We start from the raw sequence: 17,500 nt of genomic DNA, 5'->3' as shown, positions 1-17,500 counted from the left end.
AGGTAGGTAGGTAGGTAGGTAGGTAGGTAGGTAGGTAGGTAGGTAGGTATGCGGGACGACAGAAAATGAAGGGGGAAATTAAAGAAATAGAACGAAAGTAAGAAATGCTACGAAAATATTTCCTTACTAAATTTTGGAAAGGAAAACCTGGTTTTTGGCCCCTAAAGTATGCAAAGATCTTTATCAATCTAAAGCATTTCCTCGTACTTGAAGGAAGCCTTTATTTATGCTTAGCAACAACAACAAAAACTAAAAACAATACGAACGCATCATCATCGGCACCACGCTCAGTATCCCCATCGTCATCATCACTCCCATACTACCACTGCCGCCGCCGCCGCCGCCACAATCGCAACAACAATTATTTCTATTTTTGACACAAGAGTTGTAATTTTAGAGGAAAGGAGTTCGTCGACTACATCATTCCCAGAATTTAGCTAGTACTTTATTTTATCGACCCGGAAAGGATGAAAGGCCAAGTTGACTTCGGCGGATTTGATCTTAGAAACGTTCTGAGCCGGGAAATTATTGCTAAGCCTTTTGTCCGGCATACTAACGATTTTGCCAACTCATTGCCTTCATAATAATAATAATCTTTTCTACTCTAGACACAAGGCCCAAAATTTTGGAGGAGGGGGGGGCAGTCGATTAGATCGACCCCAGTACGCAATTGATACCTAATTTATCGACCCCGAAAGGATGAAAGGCAAAGTCGACCTCGGCGGAATTTGAACTCAGAACGTAAAGACAGACGTAATACCGCTAAGCATTTCGTCCGGAGTGCTAACGCTTCTGTCAGCTCAATAATAATAAATGCCCTGATGCAATACCAGGCAGTGGCTCTCATGGCTTATGATATTAATTGATTTGGAGTGTTATCATCATGCGCAGTTTTTGTCTTAGTATAAAAGATGGGTTGCAGTAAATATTCTACTCAATACCACAGATTTGCTTGTCAGTTGTTTCACCTTAACCAATTGAGCATGTCCCTTAGTGGCTGATGATATATGCATCTCTAATCAACTTTGCATTTTTGTAGGTAGGAATGTTGGCTCAACGCATACCCATTGAGAAGAGGCGTTTCATATCAGTTCGACCTGTCTAGCATGGGAGGTCGTACCAGGAGCTTGCACTTTGCTAGCATAGCTCTCAAAGTCATTGAGGCACACCGCGTCAAGGAGTGGATCTCGTAGTAGCCTTTCATATTACAATTTACAAATGTCATTTCTAATATCTATATATTAAATTCACATTTTTATACGTTATGACACCATTACCGCTGTGAAAGCATTTCTATAGTCTAATTTGAAAATAATTCAGAATTATGTAGTTTCCTGAATTATTTGCCCCGTGAATATTGTGAGTGATGATAGTTTTTTTTAAAATTCCACAGATGTGTATTTTCTTTTATTGTTGTAAGTGATTTAGGATCTAGTTCAAAACGGGGGCGCCAGTATTTTCTTAACGAAACACTTTGAAACTTGGGACACTGGTAGAATGTGTCATATAAAACATCTTTTTCTCTTAGTCTTCTTAAGAAAAAGTATTAGATTGCAACTTATTTCATGTTAAAGTTGTCGTATTTCTGTAATTTCAACCAATGACTGACGTCCATTCAGTCGAATACAGTGAGTGCTGACTACGTAAACAAACGGTTCTCAAACGATTCTGGCGGTGATAAAATTATTATTTCCTTGTCAAAAGATGGCTGAAGCATATTGGCAGGAGCTAATAAACCTTTCTATTATAGGCACAAGGCTTGGTTTTTGAGGGAAGGAGCAAGTCAATTATATACGCTGTGCATATCTGTGTTTGTATTTATTTTCTGTTCAACAACTTTTCGCTAATTTTCTATGTAACGTGATTTGAGGAATATTTGGCTGCTATTTCTAGGACTAACCCTAACCTTAACTCTAACCCTAACCCTTGGAGATTAAATACGCTTTACACCGCTTAAACTGCCAAAGGAGTAACTGTAAACAGCTGAATACTTGTCAGTGATTGGTTGAAATTATCGAAATAAGACAATTTTTTACATGAAATAAATTCGAATACAAAATTTTTTTTCTGTTCTATAACACAAAATAGATAAGTATACAAAGTTTGAAAGTCTTTCGGTAACAAAAACACTACATAAAACATAAATGAAAACTGGTGCCCCCGTTTTGAACTAGATCCGTGATTTACTATAAAAAAATTTTAATATTTATATCATAATTATAAATATATTTTTTGTGAAACATTCATACTTGACATATATTTTATGCAGGCTTGTGACGTAGGGAAGGGAGATAACAACGATACGTCTTGATATCGTTACTGGTGTTAGCAATATTTTTTCCAGCTTTTATAAAATCAGTTATTTTTCTGGATTATTTGTTCTCTATTGTATTTGGTGCTGTTTTTATATTTTCTAGACATTGTAAGACACTGACCTTTGCAGGCGTTTTAAAGCCCGTTTTGAACACATTCTTAGCAGTTGTTCTATGGCAGCATTGAAGCAAGAGAAATAAGCCTGGGTATCATGCACACAAAATTTGACTGGCATCCTAGCCGTGACCATAACGTCTTCTCTTTGGCCATATCATATTCAGTATTGGTATATTTCCATATGTTTAAATATTTTAGGAAATGTCAGGGTAGTGTTTCAGGGGAATTTGGTTGCACTTTTTGTTGGCCATGTGGCTGAGCAATAAAAAAAACATGAATTACATTAATATAAGCTCACACACACACACACACACACACACACACACATATACACATACACTCACACACTCACACACATACACAAACGCACGCACGCACACACACACACAGCACCAATGACCTCTCCAACCGTCCCACCAAGTTTTATACTCCAAGTACAACAATTTAACATTCTCACAAACACCATCATTTAGGAGAAGCTTCAGTACAGTCAAGGCTAGTTTTCAAACAGTACAGATGACAAAACTAGATTCTCTTTATATCTTAAACAATTCACAAACATTCATTATCAAGCTAACCCCCAAAATTTTCCCCCAGGTATCACCTTCTCTACAAACTATCATATGCACCTGGCAAAGAAGTTCCTAACTTTCCAAGGACCACCTACCAATTATCCTCTCAAAAGCATGCATATAAATAAAGATAGCAAAGTCTTCATACAAGCTTTAAAATATCACAATGGATCGAGTTTCATTGACAAACGAAAACAATTTTTTCAGAATTCTGCAGCGACACAATCACCAACATCAACACAGCAGTATGTACATTTAAGAAAAGAGTTATAAATATACGTAAAATAATACATATTCCATAAGACAACACAAAAAATAGTATCCTGTTTACATACCGGAAATAGCTAATCTCATGAGAACCAGAGACAGAACAATATTAAACACATTTCACTAAAACCACCCAGAGCCGAACAGCATCAAACAATTAAACATGGAGTAACAAAAAATTATAAATCATTACCCCACCCCCAGAAAACTGCCAAACATGTGTTACAACATGGTCAGGTCAGGTATGGAGCCATGAGCCGTTGCAGCATGTCATTGTATCCACCGTTTGCTTTTTAAGTGCTGGATAGAAGGTAAGGGCTAAAATCATTATTGTCTATGTAGAAACTGCACTTTACTTTGTGTTCCTGTCTTCGCTGCTAGGTGGCTGATTTTCAAAAAAAAATTGATATGATGTTGCAGTGTGGTTATATTTGAGGTTGAGTGTAATCATTGTCGTTGATGATAATGCTTTGTATAGTGTTTTATTGATGTTCTTTTTTTGGATGGTGTCATATTCCACTATTCACAGACGAGGTTTGTGCGGCAGTAAATCAGCTGAGAGGTGGGAAAGCTGCTGGTGTTTGTGGCATCTATGGGGAAATTATGAAGCAAAAGTGAGCCTGCTGCAGTCTTATTTTTGTGACAGATCATCTGCTCAATTTCGAACAGTGGCATCACACCGCCTAACTAGAAGGACATAATTATCTGAGAAGGTAAAGGTGACCGCCACAACTGAACAATTATAGGGCTGTTATACTCCTCTCAGTGCCCCGTTAGATCTTTGCAAGAGTAATGCTAAAACATAATATGAAATCATCTGCTTGCTTCTGTGTAGTCAGGGTTTACGCCAAAGAGGTCAAATACTGACAGGATCTTGGCTCTCCGTGTACTCATTGAGCGCAAGGCAGAGTTTTCAGCAGAGGCTATTTGTAAATTGTGTCAACCTCTGCAAGGCGTTCACTTCGGTGGACAGGGGTATACTCTGGATGATTCTGGTGCTGCGAGCTATACCTCCCCGACTAGTTAGGCAATGGTGGCTTTGTATACTGGAACAGCTAGTGTAGTTCGGATTGGGGGCCCAGCATCTGACTGTTTCACAGTTACAGCTCAGTGGTTTGATAAGGTTGTGTTTAGGCTCCCACTCTTTTCAATGCCTGCATGGCCTGGATTCTTGACCGGATGGTTGTTCGATCAAGTTGTGGAGCGTTCATTAGTGAAACCAGGATTACTGATCTGGATTTTGCTAATAATACAGTTATTCTTGCTGGGTCTCTGGATGTCTTAAGGAACGCTCTCCTTTCACCGAGGAAGAAATAACAAAACAGTGGCTACCAAATTAACTATCAGATCGCCAAGCCTATGAGTGTAGATGAAAAACACTTCAAGAACCTCTAATTTCTCGAAAGGAGTACAACAAAGATCCGCAGTTTCACCCCTTCTGTTCATGCTCTATCTACACATTCTCTTCGTACCTATGCAAAATACACACAGCTTCATACGAGCGCAGTTAGTTGCCGCAGTTAGTTCAAACCCGTATAGTTCCCTGAACATCCAGATATATTCACATTACTCAAGGCTACAAATATAAAAGCAATCTACACTATCTCTGCCAATCAGCCTGGACGAGCCTAAGTAATAATTAGACCACTGCGGAATTTGACACGCAAGAAGCTGAAACAAATACCGCAAAGCTACCGGTCAGACACTCTGGACGATTTCACCAGTTCACTACCTTAAACTGATATCTTATTAATCGATCTCGGAAGGATGAAGGGAAAAGCTAGCCTCGGCAGGATTTTATGTCAGAGCATAAGAATAGGTGAATAGATATCGTAAGTTTTTTCGTCCGATATTCTAAAGACTGTGACAATTCGCCACGGTGTTGCTACGATAACCACATTCGAGCTTAACAAAAATCAGTCAGTCAGTTTGCAAATTATCGTACCAACATGCTACAAATTCCGCCATTCTATCTACATTTGTTAATAGAATCATTTGTTACATTCTTCAGAAATTCAAACCTACTTATAATTTCTAACGGAACTCCATTAGTTCTGAAACAATTCTCAGAACATATAAATGAAGCTGTCGATGTAAATATTGGTATCAAATTTTGGCAAAAAGCCAGCTATTTTAGAGGAAGGAGTAAGTCGAATATATCGACCCCACTGCTCAACTTGTACTTATTTTATCAACCCCAAAAGGGTGAAAGGTAAGATCGACTTAGGCAAAATTTGAACTCAGAACGTAAAGAGCCGAAAGAAATGCTACTAAGCACTTTTGTCCGACGCACTAAAGAAAAGAGAATCGAATTTCCAGACAAACCTAACATTGTAATGACGATTAAATAAGACATTTCAAACTGTAGATATCATGGATGCAGGTATGACTTTGTGGTTAAGAAGTTCGCTCGCATTCACGTGTTTTTAGGCACAGTCCCACGGCGAGGCACATTGGGTAAGTGTCTTTTACTATAGTCTCGGGCTATCTAATGCCTCGCGTGAATATGAAAGGAACTGCGAGTAGCCCGTAGCCCGTCAAGCACATGTCTGTGTGCGTGTGCTTGTGCTTGTCTCTCACTGCTTGACAACCGGTGATGGTTTGCTTACGTCCCCGTAATTTAGTTGTCCATCAAAAGAGTCCAACAGATCAAATACCAGATTTAAAATAAGTACTATGATAGATTTGATCGACTAAACCTGCCATTGATCTGTGGCCATGCAGGGGTACCGTCTTTTGAAGACGGTAGCCTAACATGGTCGCAATCCAGTCGAAACGTACGTATAGCTGTTCCTTCTTGTTATAACCACAAGCATATACAGACGCATTGTTTACAATTGTTCTAACACGCAATGTTGGTTAGTAAATCTATTGATATGTTCTATGGTCCATTATAGCAAGAGGGCAAAAGAATTTGCCTTGATCTCTCTGCTCCAGTTTTTTTGGGGGTTTTTTTTTTCTAACATAGATAAATCTATAATGCCTTTGTAATTAACATGGGTCCGATGTAATTGACTGTGGCCTAGGCTAGAAAATATCACCTATCTATAGTAATTTTCAAATTTTCCACATCAATGATCTCATCATATTGACCTTCTTTCCAAGACAACTGTTCTCGTTGGTAGAATCGGTAGATTGTCAGAGAAAATGTCTTGTTGATGCTTTCGTTGTCAAATAACTAAAACCAGTCAAGTCCTGAATTCTATTTAACCAACAGTTTGTAGCATTTTGCTTAATTGAGAAATCAAATATCTTACAAATATGAATGCGGTAAGAGATCACCGTTGAAAATTCCATTCATTTCCGCAATTAAATCAATCTGGTGTAGTTCCTCCCCCACTCTCTCTCTCTCTCTCTCTCTCTCTCTCTCTCTCTCTTTCTCTCTCTCTCTCTCTCAGCCAAAACCAAGACCAAAATTTCAGGTATACAAGAATTGAATGAAGCAGAAATAGCTATCCTAAGAACCGAACTTGGCTGACTGCCGATTCGCCGGTGGTCTTACCACTAATCTACGGTGCTTGACATGCTAGTATTTATAGAGATAAAGATATAGTGAAGTAGGAAAGGAGATGACATGAAATTTTAGTGTAATAAAAGTATAAGTGGGAATGTAACTAAAAAAAAAATGAGTCAAGGATAGAGATAGGAGGAAGAAGAAATGTCAAGGAGTAGGCAAAGAGAAGGTGAAACTCGCATATTGAAGACAAACAAAGAGGGTGAAGTAAGGGTAAGGCAAACTGATAATAGTTGTAACAGGCGAGATTTCTCAATGAATTCCAAGCTTAGCTTCGTCGTTTACGTTCACGTACGATAACGCGTGACTCATTTGAATAATCTCTTTGTAGGTGTTTCACTGTATCCACTTCCTTTCAACACACTGTTGCTAACATCTTTCTATATATCTTCCTTCAACCATACACATACATATATATATATATATATATATACTCAGTCTCCTCCCTCTCTCCCCACTCTTTCTCTCATTCTTCTTTTTCTGTGGTTTTCTCTAAAACTTTTATATCGCTTTAAATTACTTTCATACTTATTTACGGTTTTTTTCTTCTTCTCTTCCTCATTTACCTCTCTTTTTCTTCCTCTCCTTTTTCTTTCCATATTGTTTTATTACTGACTGATTTCTTTTCTCGGTTAACGTCCTCATACTTTCTCTCACTCTATCTCTTTCTTTCTTTCTTTCTTTCTTTATCTCCCGTCATTCATTCTTTTTCTGACTTCACAAACCAAGTTTTCGTCACGTGACTTACTTTCTCACTAGTTGATTCGTATAAATACAAAAAGAATTCTACCAAAATAAGAATACGCCGCTGCCGCCACCACCACCACCACCACTATCACCACTCCCACTACAACCACTACTATTACTGCTGTTGCTGCTATTACTATCACCATCACTACTTATACTACCACCTCAAGCACCCCACCACCATTTCTACGACTACTTCCACCGCAACCATCACCACCACCATTACTACTACTACTACTACTACTACTACTACTACTGCTGCTGCTGCTGCTGCTGCTTCTGCTGCTGCTACGACTACTACTACTACTACTACTACTACTACTACTACTACTACTACTACTACTACTACTACTTTCACCACCAACAACCACAATCACAACGTAGATCTTCACCAGAAACTGACTACCCGCTCGAAATAGCAACCAAATCTCACTCAAATCACACCCCACCCACCCTAGAAGAAACAATGACGAGAATGAACTGGATTATCGACACATAAGTAAAATACGGGATGGTTACGACTGGAATGCCTTTGATCTTAAGTCTGCACGATCAGAGATGACCAACGACTAAACAATAACAGCCAGAACAAATATAACAATTTTCACCACCGCCAACACCCTACTAACACATCAACCGCAACTAACGGTTATTACCATAGCGACCACCATAACCACCGCCAACACAATCACTACCACTGCCGGTGACCAGCACAACTATTACCCAACTACCCCAATAACCACCAACTACAACACCACATCAGCAATCACCACCACCATCACAACTATCGCCACCATCACAACCATTACCACCATCACCACAACTATTACTAGCAACTACTATAGCCACAACACCAACCATCACCATAACAGCCATCACCATAACAGCCATCACTCCGCTACAATAACCACGAATCTCTGGAATTTCCTCACCGCCTACCTTTTTCCCTGCAGACACCGACCTTCAGATGCTTAAAATGAGCATCAACGACTTCAATCTCCCCAATGACAAAGTATTACTTGTAAAGGCTTCTACCTAACATCATTTAACAATCAAAATATTAATTTGCATAATATTATTGGGGATTATAAAGCTTATTATTATTATTATTATTATTATTATTATTATTATTATTATTATTATTATTATTATTATTATTACTATTGAGCGAGAGAGCAACGCATTCCATCAAAGTGACACTGGGGTAAAATATACGAAGTCCAGTATACCCATCATGACTACCCGTCTGATAAGATGACACCAGGTACGTGCATCACAACTATATGCGCATAATATGGTGATTTCATATCAAGATAAACAGTTCATGACCTTGCAGGTGGAGCCCAGTTAGAATTTTCTACAGATCGAGTAGCCTATCCTACTCAAAAGGTCCCTGAATAAGGGTTGTTTAAGAATGTAAACGAAACACCCATGTTTTCAGAGGTGAATTATTCAAACGCCAAAGCATTCCTCTGAACACATTGCAATGATGCTCCCCAGCTACTTCTGCTCGTGATCAGAGATGCACATATCGTCAGTCAATAAGAGATATGCTCAACAGGTTATAGTCAAGCAACTCTGTGGTATTGAGCAGTATATTTGTTGTAGCCCATCTTTTTCATTATTATTATTATCATCATCATCATCATCATCATCATCATCATCATCATTATTACTATTATCATTAAGCTCTAGAACTCCCAAGGCCGGTTACTCAGTTTCTATGAATTATAAGTGACTGAGATCACATTCCCTCTGAACGAGACGCTGGCTCATTGCAAAATTCAAGGCCAGCAATTTTGAGGGGAAGGGACAAGTCGATTATACCAACCCCAGTACTAGACAGATATTTCATTTTATCGACTTCAAAGAGACGAAAGTCACAGCTGATCTTGGCAGGATTTGAACTCAGGACGTAAAGGACTAGAGAAAATGCCACTAAGCATTCTGTCCCACCAGTTCACCACCTATTAAGTAAGTAATTAATAGTGTATTTTTCCGTGGAACAAAGGAAAGAGTATACGATCTCCAAGGAAGGTTCCAAATAGAACCTGTCGAATGGATGGTGCTTATGACTTAAGGACCTGCCTCGTTACACTTGTATCACACTGAGTCTATCCCAGAATTATCTTACCGACTGCAGTCAAATAATTGAGAGTAAACTCTTTGGGGTCAGATTTTTTTTCTATCAGAAGAGTTTTGGTTTATCACATTGATCCCAGGACTAGTTTCATGTTGATAATTATTTTATTGATATATATATATATACTTGTCGGAGTTTCGTTTCGTGTGAGCCTGGCTATATGTGTGTATGTGTCTGTGTAAGTGTATTAATGAGAGAGAGTGTATGTGCATATGTGCATATATGTATATGAAGTTGTTTATGTTCGTCAGTGTATGTATGTTTACTTAGATTGAGAAAAGAAGAAATCACATTGCTTATCAAATACGGTGAGGTGGGATGATTGCCAAAAACAGAAAGCAGCCCACTTGACTTCTACTGGACTTATGTGGCAGTAAACCAATGACCACAACCATCTCAGTCATGACCATCCCGTACTTTTTTTCCAGATTTTACGTATCTTATGCAATACTTTCTAACTGTAGTTAGCATCATAAACGGTAGGGTTTGATTTAAAGAAAATTGGATGTTATATCTAGCAGATGGAATAGTAAGTTGAGTGGTATTTCTAGCAGGCTGAAGGAAATTTGGCTGTTATTTCTAGCGGATTAAGTATGCAATTGTTTTGTGAGGAAGTTCACAAGAAATCTACTCTGATCATGCAAACCTAACATTAAAGGTATAACAGCCGTGACTTTGTCTATCTATGGCATTATCAAATGTGTCCTTGTTTTAAGGCGACAGGGCGTAAATTGAGGAGCATTTAGTTTCTATTTTTAGCGAGTCAAATTACTACAGAGTTTTGCAGCAGGAAGAAGTTACCTACATATCATGTTCTCCTCAAGTCGGATACCTGGTTCAAATATTTGTAATGGAGTAGACTCAAGATTAGCATGGAGAAAAACATACATAAATTTCAACTCACACGCACACAGACCTACATAAACATGCATTACACAGACATACATAAACATGCATTACACAGACATATATGCAAACAGGTACATATATGCACACATATATGCTTTGCACATATACTTATGTACGTATATGTAAATGTATTTTCACATATATCTATATTTAGGGTTATGAGTATGTATATCTATATTTATGTCTATTTGCATAAACACACACACACACACACACACACATGGATTTATGAATGTATATGTATAAATAGACTGTAAAAAGATATAGATAGATAGATAGATAGATAGATAGATAGATAGATAGATAGATAGATAGATGTGCTTGTGAATGTGTATGTGTGCATGTAGAAGGGTGAAGGAAAAAGGCCGAATAGGTTCCTTATTGGCCCAGGCATTTGTGGATTGTGTGTTCAAATCCGTTAATGGTGTTTTGTTATGTTTCTGGGCACTTAGCTGTCGGGAACAGGTACCACTGATCAATCTGAAGAAAGGTCAATAGACCTGATCACCTATTGATACATAGCTCTGATCACGAAAGGTCAAGCAACGGACTCTAACACGCAAATGACTCACAACATTTTATATACTCTACTGTCCCTCTTTTTTTACTCCATTTCCTTATATCTATTTATCTATCTATCTATCTATCTATCTATCTATCTATCTAGATAGATAGATAGATAGATAGATAGATAGATAGGAAGCGCGCGCATGCGCGTGTTATATCTACGTATAAACGTTTGTGAGAAGTATGTGTCTCGAAGCAAATTCATACGTACAATATAATACATTGGATTAAAAATCCTTACATATATATATATATATATATATATATATATATATATATATATATATATATATATATATGTATGTATGTATATACATATATATAGGTTATGAAGGGTATTGGATTCAACCAAACCCAAAGATACAGGTAATACCGAGTAAGTGCTATATACCGGCTAGTCTTGCGCCTGTCGTGTATTAGCGTGTGTATGTATAAAGAGAGAAAAAGATAAAGAGACCAATGGCAAAGTTAGAAATATATTTTATGGATAAAGTCTTACAGCTGTTTCAGGGAAAATCCAATGTATCCCTTAATCGGAGACGGTAATAGTAGAATAGATTATTACAAGCAAAAGCTACGCTCCAAGTACTGTTTCTTCTTTGTTCTTTTTTCAGCGCATCGCTCTCACTTCTTACTACAAATCTCCTCTTATAGATGTAATAATCTATTCCTCTACTATTACCGTCTCCGATGAAGGGATACATTGGATTTTCCCTGAAACAGCTGTAAGACTTTATCCATAAAATATATTTCTAACTTTGCCATTGGTCTCTTTATCTTTCTCTCTCTCTTTATATATATATATATATATATTTACACACACACACATACACACACATGTTCTATGATTGTTTTATTTTTTAATTGTTTCAGTCATTTGGCTGCGGCCATACTGCAGCACTGCCTTGAAGGGTTTTAATTGAACAAATTGATCCGAGGACTTATTCCTTAAGCATAGTACTTATTCTATCGGTATCTTATGCCGAACCGCTAAGTTACTGGGATGTAAACACATCAACACCAGTTGTCAAGCGGTGATGGGAGTCAAACACGGACACAAGGACATGCACTCATAGATGTATATATGTATATATGTATATATATAGTATTAATAAATAGTAGGAGATGGATTTCGTATGTTTCGACCTATCAGTCTGGGTCTTTTCAGGTACATTGATAAAGAAATCTCACAACAGATTTTAACATCAGCTGGCTTGTTATATGCTCATCAAGTTTGAGAATGAATAAAAGCAAAAAAATATTATAGAAACGCAAAAAATTCAAATATGAACGTGGAAAGCATACGTTCAAGTTTAAATAAAACTAGCAGAGATACCCGGCGTTGCTCGGGGTTAAAAAGGCATAATTTGTGTGTTTGTGTGTGTGTGTGTATTACATTCATGTTGAAACAAGTGATACAGGAAAGTGCAGCATTAACGACAAAGCATTTGTGGAGTAAATATTAAAGTTTTGCATAAACAATAATTTGAGTTGAGCACATCAATTTGGACAGAATTATCATTTTTATAAGAATGGGATGGATCATATCTGAAAGCAGTTCCAGATGTTGTGAAGAACGAATTTGTACATGGTCTGTTTCATAGAGTATGTGTGTGTGTGTGTGTGTGTGTGTGTGTAGTATTAATTAATAGTAGGAGAGAGATTTCGTATTAGACTTTTTATTAGATACAACATATATTTCGACCCATCAGTCTGGGTCTCTTCAGGTACATTGATAAAGAAGTCTCACTAGAGATTTTTAATGTCTGCTGACTTGCTGTTATATGCCCATCAAGTTCAAGAATGAATAAAAGCAGAAAATATGATAAACGCAAAAATATGAGCATAGAAAGCATACGTTCAAGTTTAGATAAAATGACGTAATCAGCTTTCGCTGTCGTAACTACTTAGAAGAAAAAGAGAGTAGAAGGTGAAAGGAAGATTAATACTTAGGCAAGTATTGTCGTGTTCGTGCATATATACACACACACATACATACATGTATACATACACACGTACGTGTATGTTCTCGCTCAATAAACACACACAACACCCGGTCTGGGAATCGAAACCGCAATCCTCCGAACGCGAGTCCGCTGCCCCTAACCACTGGGCCATTTAAACTCAACAATTAAACACACTAATCTAATTATACGTATTTGACTAAATTTTTTTTTTTTATTATTATTATTATTATTATTATTATTATTATTATTATTATTATTATTATTATTATTATTGTTATTGTTATTGTTGTTGTTGTTGTTGTTGTTGTTGTTGTTGTTGTTATTATTATTATTATTATTATTATTATTATTATAGTAATAATAATAATAATAAATCTAGATAAATACGTATAATTAGATTAGTATGTTTAAATGTTGAGTTTAAATGTGGCGACTCCATCGACCACAACATGTGTTCTGTTCGCCAGGAAATACTGAATCCAATGCAGAAGTGTTCTATACGGATTCCAGCATTTGCCAATTTTGAGAGTAAGATACTATGGTCAACTTTGTCGAACGCTTTACTGAAGTCAAGATATAAGACTTCAGAGTTTGAACCTGTTCCCAAGGCTTTAAGTATATCATCGATGTGGTTGGCGTAAGAGCTGTGTTAGACAGTCCCTGCCACAACAAAAGCCATGCTGGTTTAAATTTAGGAGTTTGTGGATCTCCAGGAAGCCAGCTGTCCTTGATCTTACCACTCTTTCAAACACTTTAATGATGTGGGAGGTGAATGAGATTAGGCGATAGTTGACTGCGAGGGATCTGTTTCCCTGTTTGAAAACCGGAATGACAGACTGGGTAGGAGCTGAGTCTTAAGAATTTCTCCAAAGGTTGGTCAGAGGGACTGTAAGTTGGTGTCTACATTCTTTCAGGGGACTAGCGGGGAATCTATTAGGACCTACAGCAGAATAGTATTTGACCTCATTTATTGCTGCTGTGATGTCTGAGGCAGTGAAGGTTATGTCCGAGATTTCATGTGGGAATCAACTTCGTTCGCTTCCCTTACGTCAATATCAGTGGGGTCACTAAAGACAGAGCAGTATTGTTTCTGCAGTACTTCTGCCATTTCTTTAGCATCGTGTTGGGGAATGCCGCTATCATCGAATAGAACACTTTTGGGTTCTGTTCGATTTTTTTGATTACCCACTGTTCCTTTGCAGCTCTTTGATTTTCAATGGAGGTTTTCATGTCGGTCTGCAGATGAAGTTTTTCCAACTCTAGCCTTTTCATTGTTGTTGAATGTGGATGTTGTACGTGGGAGTATTTTAATTAGTTGATTTTTTTTAATTAAGTCTTTTGATGCGCCTGATGAGTATTTTTCTTCGTTCTAGGGAGCCGGTTTCTGTTTGTGTTAGTGGATTTCGTAACAGCGTGTTTTGAGCATGTATAAGGTGACAATGTCCTCAAAGTGCTGCCGTGCGGTCTCAATGTCAGTGGAACTGAAAGTGAAGGATCAATCGATCAAGGACAGATTCTTTCTGATTGCTCCCCAGTCCGCTTTGTGGCAGTTTATCTTGTCAAATAAGTGCAATGGAGTGCGATTGGCTGGTTTGGTTTTGGTATACCAGAAATTAAAGTTGCAGAGTATTATGTCGTGGTCTGAGAGGAGAGTTTTTTCAACTGAAATACTGTGAACGGAGCTAGAGTGGTTGGTTAATATTAGATCCAAGGTCGTTTTATTCTGTCTTGTTGGTTCTAGCACTAGCTGAGTCAGGAAAAAATCATCCAGCAGATTAAAGAGTAATTCTGCTGCTGCTTTGTCAGGTGTAGAGCATTTGCCTAACTTCAGAGTATTTATGGGCCAGTTTATATGAGGGAGGTTAAAATCACCCATCACTAGTATGTTTCCGGAGTTGTATTTTTGAAGGAAGGAATTGATTTTGTTGAGGCACTCTTCAGAGCACTTTAGAGGTGCTTGGGGAGGCCTGTAAAGACCAACAATGATTATGTCTTTGGCCTTGTTGAATAGTGATATGGATTCACAATAGCCATTGGAAAACATGTTCTTGGCATCAACTGAAAAGGAATCATAGATGAACATATCGTTAACTACTAAGGGACATGCTCAACTGGTTAAGGTCAACCGGTGTCCGGTTTATTATAAACGCACGTTTGATTTTGTTGAAAGTATGTTACGTTTAAGGAAGCGGCCAATTTGGCTACCGCACAGGGCTGCCAAAACCACGTCACTGCCAAATCAGGTAGCATTAATATCGTCAGTTCCATAAACGTCAAGCCAGTGTAGGTTCCGCAACCGGCTTGCCCAATCTGCAAAAAGTACTCATGAAATCATCATATTTTTCTTCCAATAAAGAAGGTCATAATAGTCAGCGTAGTCCTATATATTTCTATAATGACAGGATGCCCACAACTGGAATAACCTTTGATTTGGGGTGATCTGAGGCTAAACAAACAAGTGACAACTGCTAAAAATAGCAAAATACTTTTCTGAGAAAAAATCTTACAAAAGAAATAGCACATTGAACAATCGAGATCTGAATATACAAAAATATGTGATGGTTACGGTTTGGACGTATTTTATTATAGGTTTACCCGATTAGGGTGGACCTATGTGGCTAAACAATGTTAACGTGAATACTGTGTTGTGAGTGTGGAATCTAGATGATACATATAACTAGGGGAAGCAGTCCTAAACCAACAACAATTCAACAAACAGTCCAATATTTTGTTTCGGATGGTGGCGTGTAAATGATCCTTCTTGCTCGTAAGTGTATGTATGTATATATGTCTGTCTGTCTGTCTGTCTGTCTGCATGTATGTATGTATGTATGTATGTATGTATGCATGTATGTATTATGTATGTATGTATGTATGCATGTATGTATGTATGTGTGTATGTACATCTCCTGCACCGAGACACCAAATCACGTTATTTCGACCTTCTTTGGTTTTATCAGTGATGGACGCTCGACCGCTAGCGATATAAACAAGAGTACATTTTACACTAAAAGTCAACATGAGACTTTCTTCCATTGCACCTACCACAGTATAGTTTGTTCTAACGGGACATCCACGTTTAAGTGGGGATAAGTATGTGTATGTATTTGTGTGAAAGAATGCTTTTCTTCGAGATTTATTTAAGTTCTTAATAGAGTTACAAGTCATTCACTAACAAAGTGAAAACAAAACAGTTTTCAGGGTTTGCACCTGCACTGTGTACATGTCTCTTTAGTATTTAAGTGCTATATATGTACATCTGTATGTATATCTTCATCCCGGAATTTGCAATACAACAGCGTTAAATGTCACATGTTGAAAATTTTTGCATATTTTTACCGTTCCATTTGCAAATTGACTTGTAAAGTGCAGGCTAACCAGTCCCTTTTATTTATTTATTTTATTTATTTATTTATTCTTCATTTGCCTGTAAATCCTACCTTTTCCAGATTGGCACTAGACGTTTGCTAACAATCCCGAGTGCACCAATAATTATATATGTATGCTTTCAGTTTCTTAAAAATTCATTAATGTTTTGGATCTTTGGGGTTTGACGGGCAACAATTTTTTTTGTAGTGTTTTTGGTACCGAAACACTTTCAAACTTCGAATATTTGTATATTTTGTGGTATAGAACAGATAATAAATTTTGTATTCGAAGTTATTTTATGTAAAAAATTGTCGTATTTCGGTAATTTCAACCAATCACTGACGTCTATTGAGATGAAAACAATTAATGCCGTAACGGTGTCATGGGATCTTTTCCCTTGAATAAAATTAGTCCCGTTGTTTGTCAACAACAACTACCCGTGTTACTCTTATTTATGACATCGTTCGTGCGTTTGTACTGGTTTTAGCTTTAGGGTTTTAGGGTTAGGGTTCGGGTTTTAGAGTTAGGGTTAGTTTTAGGATTACGGTTAGGGTTATGATTATTTTTGCCATAACCTTAACTCTAACCCTATAACTCATAACCATAACCCTAACCCTAACCCTAACCCCAACCCTAACCCCAACCCTAACCCTAAAACCCTAACCCTAAAACCCGAACCCTAACCCTAAAACCCTAAACCCTTACTAGGGAATAATGATATAATTAAACAGGGAATAACACACTTGACACCGATCAGCAGTAACTGTATTCAGCTGAATAGACGTCAGTGATTGGTTGAAATTACAGAAATACGATAACTTTAACATGAAATAACGTGCGATGTATAAGAGAAGAAGTTGTTTTATATGACACATTCTATCAGTGTCCCAAGTTTGAAAGTGTTTCGTTAAGAAAACAAATGTTGCCCGTCAAACCCCAAAGATCCAATGTTTTTTCTTAAAAGCAGGGAACTGGTTTCTAAGAAACTGTCGTTGGAATTTGAATAACAATGACA

At 37.5% G+C, this 17,500-nt stretch overlaps 1 protein-coding gene across 10 annotated transcripts in view; it reads right to left on the bottom strand.

Annotated features, from left to right (window-relative positions):
* The window catches only part of LOC106876310 (uncharacterized), a 345,615-nt gene that overhangs the window by 211,400 nt on the left and 116,715 nt on the right, over nucleotides 1-17,500 (bottom strand). The window contains exon 4 of one of the 10 annotated variants that reach the window (XM_089350466.1): nucleotides 2,441-2,685. The exons of the other annotated variants lie outside the window; for them this stretch is intronic. Coding sequence (XP_089206592.1) covers nucleotides 2,635-2,685 — 51 coding nt within the window. The 3' untranslated portion in view covers nucleotides 2,441-2,634. Of the gene's footprint in view, nucleotides 1-2,440; nucleotides 2,686-17,500 lie in introns of those variants that run through there. 10 annotated transcript variants of the gene reach the window in all.

The sequence above is a fragment of the Octopus bimaculoides genome, chromosome 4 (assembly GCF_046866305.1).
Source record: "Octopus bimaculoides isolate indiv1 chromosome 4, ASM4686630v1, whole genome shotgun sequence".
NCBI classification, from domain to species: domain Eukaryota; kingdom Metazoa; phylum Mollusca; class Cephalopoda; order Octopoda; family Octopodidae; genus Octopus; species Octopus bimaculoides.
Note: the sequence above shows the minus strand (reverse complement) of the source record. Positions and strands in the feature narration are given on the sequence as shown.